Source organism: Seriola lalandi, unplaced genomic scaffold (genome assembly GCF_002814215.2).
Source record: "Seriola lalandi dorsalis isolate HSWRI2012SDOR001 ecotype SW California unplaced genomic scaffold, Sedor1 jcf7180002054353, whole genome shotgun sequence".
NCBI classification, from domain to species: domain Eukaryota; kingdom Metazoa; phylum Chordata; class Actinopteri; order Carangiformes; family Carangidae; genus Seriola; species Seriola lalandi.
This window is the reverse complement of record NW_019524906.1, coordinates 450,913-454,996: the sequence shown is the minus strand read 5'-3', so window position 1 is coordinate 454,996 and position 4,084 is coordinate 450,913. Positions and strand designations below refer to the sequence as shown.

The following is a 4,084-nucleotide window of genomic DNA, read 5'->3' as shown; positions in this document are numbered from 1 at the left end:
CATGGGATACATGTGCCAGATTTTATTATTTTATTATTAAGTAATTTATGAGAAAGCAACTGCAAAGCAGAGGCAGAGAGCTGATTTAAAGAGACCATCTTGCAATGTGATCACTCCAGCTGCCATGACCGTCAACATGTTGACGTTCAGTACTCAGAAGTTATTATGACATTATTACAACATTTTTACATAACTACTAAATAGTCATTACTACATCATTACTACATTATTACATGAGCATTCAGTAGTTATTACTACATTATTGAATGAATACTCAGTTATTGCTACATTATTACATGAGGACTAAGTACTCATGGATAGGACCACACCCAACTTTGAACTCTGTCTTAATTTTTATGTCAACTGCACACCTGTTAAGTTTCGTTTCTGTATTGTGCAGGTTGTCCACAGACAGAAACCCTTGAAGATGCGAGTATAAGTATAAGAGAAAAAAAACTCCCAAAGTTTGCATAGGAAGCGCAATCTGAGAGACTCTGGGTGCTCAGGCGACACATGGAGCTGATTAACTTCTGGTGAAAGACTGTTCTTGAAAATGTAATGCCATTTTTACTTTTGCCAGGGAAGCTGATGATGCTCTGTGTGGTATATGGCTATTTCTCTTCCTAAAGGGATTTCCAAATGTACAGTACTGGGAGGTCAGGGAGGACGTAGGAAAGGATCGAGGAGACATTTCTAGGAAACGGAACACATAGTCACTTTGCTGGGCAACTAAAGCGCTCGACAAAAGTATTTTTGCAGTATAGAAAGTACGAGCTCACGGAAAGGCCTTGAAGGCAGCTGTTATCAAACATGAGCCGAGTGGGCGGTAACCGACATGTTTAACAATCAAATGACAGTTTTGCCAGAGAGGCAAGGAGAGAACGGGACTTCACCATCAAGGAGCAAGTATGTTTCTGCAAAAACTGCTGCTCTATTTTTCGACAGCATGCGTGTTTTGCTACATGATAGCACTCAATATCATAGTCAGGATTATGCATTTTGTTTCACCAAGCCTCACAAAGAAGCAAATCCTCAGAATGGGTGAAAAAATCACCATGACCCAGAATCCCAACTTTAAGTATGAAGATTGGGGACCGACGTTTAAATCATTCAAATTCATCAAAACCGCATCTCTGCACATGTGGCTGTCCCTCGGACAAGAAGCGTTTGTGGGAGAAGAAGCTCCGGACTCACCTGTTGTCACCATGGACGGAGATAAAACAAGTGTTTGCAAGTTCTTGAAAGGTGCGTCTTGTAGATTCACGCTTTCCTGCTTCGGTCCACTAGTATCTTATGATCCTAAATCTAAGCTTTATTTTTCTCGGCAGACAACAGACCGCTGGTGCTGAGTTTTGGAAGTTGCACCTGACCCCCGTTTATGTACAAACTTGATGAGTTCAAGCAACTCGTCAAGGACTTCAGCGATGTGGCTGACTTTCTGGTGGTCTACATCGCCGAGGCACATTCAACAGGTGAGTGGAAGTCACCAGGTGAAGTCATTATAATCATGATTTTTATCGGAGGAGAAACAGTAGTAAAAATCTAAAATCTCTAAAGTGAAAGTCAAGACGGGAAGAAAGAAAACAAACTTTATTTATAAGGACTTTCCTGAAAGTGCACATTTGACAAGAATAAACTCTTGAAAGTTTTGGAAATGGATGTGTTAAAAGTACCCTGAAATTTACAGTATAATCTACATGTGTCATGGGCCTTCAGCTCTTTACATCCCCATTAAATTTAAAATTCATCAGTTTATGCTTTTAAAATTTCCAAGAATAAATCACTTGTTAAAATGAGTTAAAAGTCTTCTCTTGACTCATATCATCATATTTTACCAAAACAGTCTGATGTTGAGTGTTTGAGTTCACAAAAAAAAGTTAAAAAAAATTCACTATAGAAAACAGTCCCTGAAATCTGCGACCAGGCAGTAACATTACCATGTTCTGGGCTGCATTTACCTTAATAAAACCACTTTAACTCTCGATGCAGGAATGTTGTTATGCAACAACCATTGAACAGAATGTATTATACACACCTCAACTTTGATTTACTACCCTCAGTGTTACTCCAGTGAAATCACATTCTTTATCTCTGTCTCAGATGGTTGGGCCTTTACCAACAACATTGACATCAACCGCCACCGGAGCTTGGAGGACAGGCTGTCTGCAGCACAAATCCTGGTTCAAAAGGAGCCCCTGTGTCCGGTGGTTGTGGATGAAATGAATGATGTCACTGCCATAAAGTATGGCGCTTTGCCCGAGAGGCTTTATGTGCTACAGGCTGGGAAAGTCGTCTACAAGGTGAGAACTGTGCACCACTGACACCAAGACAAATTCTTGCACTTTCATTTTATGTGCTCCTGATTGATAAGTTTCCAGGAAAAATGACAGGAAATTCCTTTCACTCCACTCTTTGCTCTTCTCATGCAAGAAGTAAGAACAGCGTTATGGGGCTATAGTCACTGCACTGAGCCTACTCACGCTATCGCGTGGGGAGGAGCAGTAAAAGAAACAGACGCAGTACTCAAATTCTTGGCATGAAGCCAGTCTCGTGTTAGACGTGCCAGAAAAGTTTCTGGTATCATATCTTGATTTATTTTTTAATGATTCTAACAAAACCAAAAATCAAAATCAAAATGTTCGTTAACATTCCTCGCTCTGTGTTCCCTAGGGGGGCATGGGGCCTTGGGGCTACAATCCAATGGAAGTGCGTTCATTCCTGGAGAAGATGAAATAAGAAGATTGTTAATTCAAGTCAAGGCATGTAGCAATCATCTAACCAGTCTTATAATGGACGGAGATCTCTGTGTTCAGTAGGGAATGGGAAGGGTGGAGGGGTGTTAACATTTTACATCAACACGATATATTACTGATCCTTTCCTTTCTTTTTTGTTTTACACCACTCAATACACTGCCACATCTACATGTGGTTCTATAGCTGTTCTCCATTTCTCATATGAACCAGTGCATGAGTAGATAAATATTGCAACCCCTCCAAACATGCACTAACAATGCCTCCAGACTCTCCTGCACCCTGAAAACTGACCTCAGCTGTCGACCCCTGGCCTTGAACTCACGTCTCAGTGTTTCTTAGTGACGACTACAGATTAAACCACAGGCCTCTGTAGCCAGATGAAATGAAACACAGAGAGATGGTCAACTCAGAGTTTGTGTTTGAGGTATCATAACATACAGGAGATGTTGTGTGTCTCTATGTGTTTGTGTGTGTATTTTTTTCACTTAAGTTGTCTTAATTCTAAAGTTTGCTTGAAGTTTAAAGACAAATCCTGAAGATTGAAGTCAGTGAAAGCATTTTTTTCCATGATATATGTCTATAAATGCTCCAAGGTAATTCAACAGGAGGCTGCTTTTCTACATGATGATTACAGTGCAAACCTCTGGTAACTGTAGTTTGACAAAAGATCACTTAAAGTAGGTTTTCTCTGAATGACTGGACACATTTAATGTACAATAAGCTCTGTCTACAACAAGTCTTGTATCAGAATAAATTTGCTTTTCACTGTGGTTTCATTCATAAATGTTTGAATTTTAATATACTAAAAAAACAAACTGTCTTATGTTGGCTAGATTATCATCCATCTCATTATGTTCATGAATGATCCAAATTGTTGCTTTCACAGTAAATAATTAAAATGAGAAGCATCAGAACTGTGTGTAAGCTATTGTTTGCCACACATCTGTAGTTGGTGGTAGTCGCTGTGATTAATCCTCTCTCCCCCCCGACCCATTCAGACAGAACAAGATTGTCTGCGAAGCTACAGAGGTCTTCATATGTAGATCATGGTTCTTCACAGAAATTGGCTGCAGGTCTTTAATGTTGACACACACGGCAGTCTCCCACCATGTGAGGATCTGACTGTTGTTTGCTGTCTGGTCTGGATGTGATAGACGGTAAACATACTGTACTGTATGTCTGTTCTGCAAGTTCAACGAAGCCACTGCGCACACGTACATGCATGTGAGTTGTGTAGTGTGGCATGAGTTAATACCTAACTGTGTCACCTTTGCACACGGATTGATTTTGGCTTGGATTATGTGTGGAGAAAATGTCACTCTCACTACAA

General features: G+C 40.2%; 1 protein-coding gene across 1 annotated transcript; it reads left to right on the top strand.

The window, feature by feature from the left end:
* The first annotated feature begins 844 nt into the window (after window positions 1-844).
* On the top strand, window positions 845-3,668 carry dio1 (iodothyronine deiodinase 1). The gene is made up of 4 exons (XM_023407987.2): window positions 845-1,245; window positions 1,329-1,472; window positions 2,101-2,300; window positions 2,671-3,668. The coding sequence occupies exons 1-4, from the start codon at window positions 909-911 to the stop codon at window positions 2,734-2,736; spliced, it is 747 nt and encodes a 248-aa protein (XP_023263755.1). The 5' UTR covers window positions 845-908; the 3' UTR covers window positions 2,737-3,668.
* The last annotated feature ends 416 nt before the right edge of the window (window positions 3,669-4,084 follow it).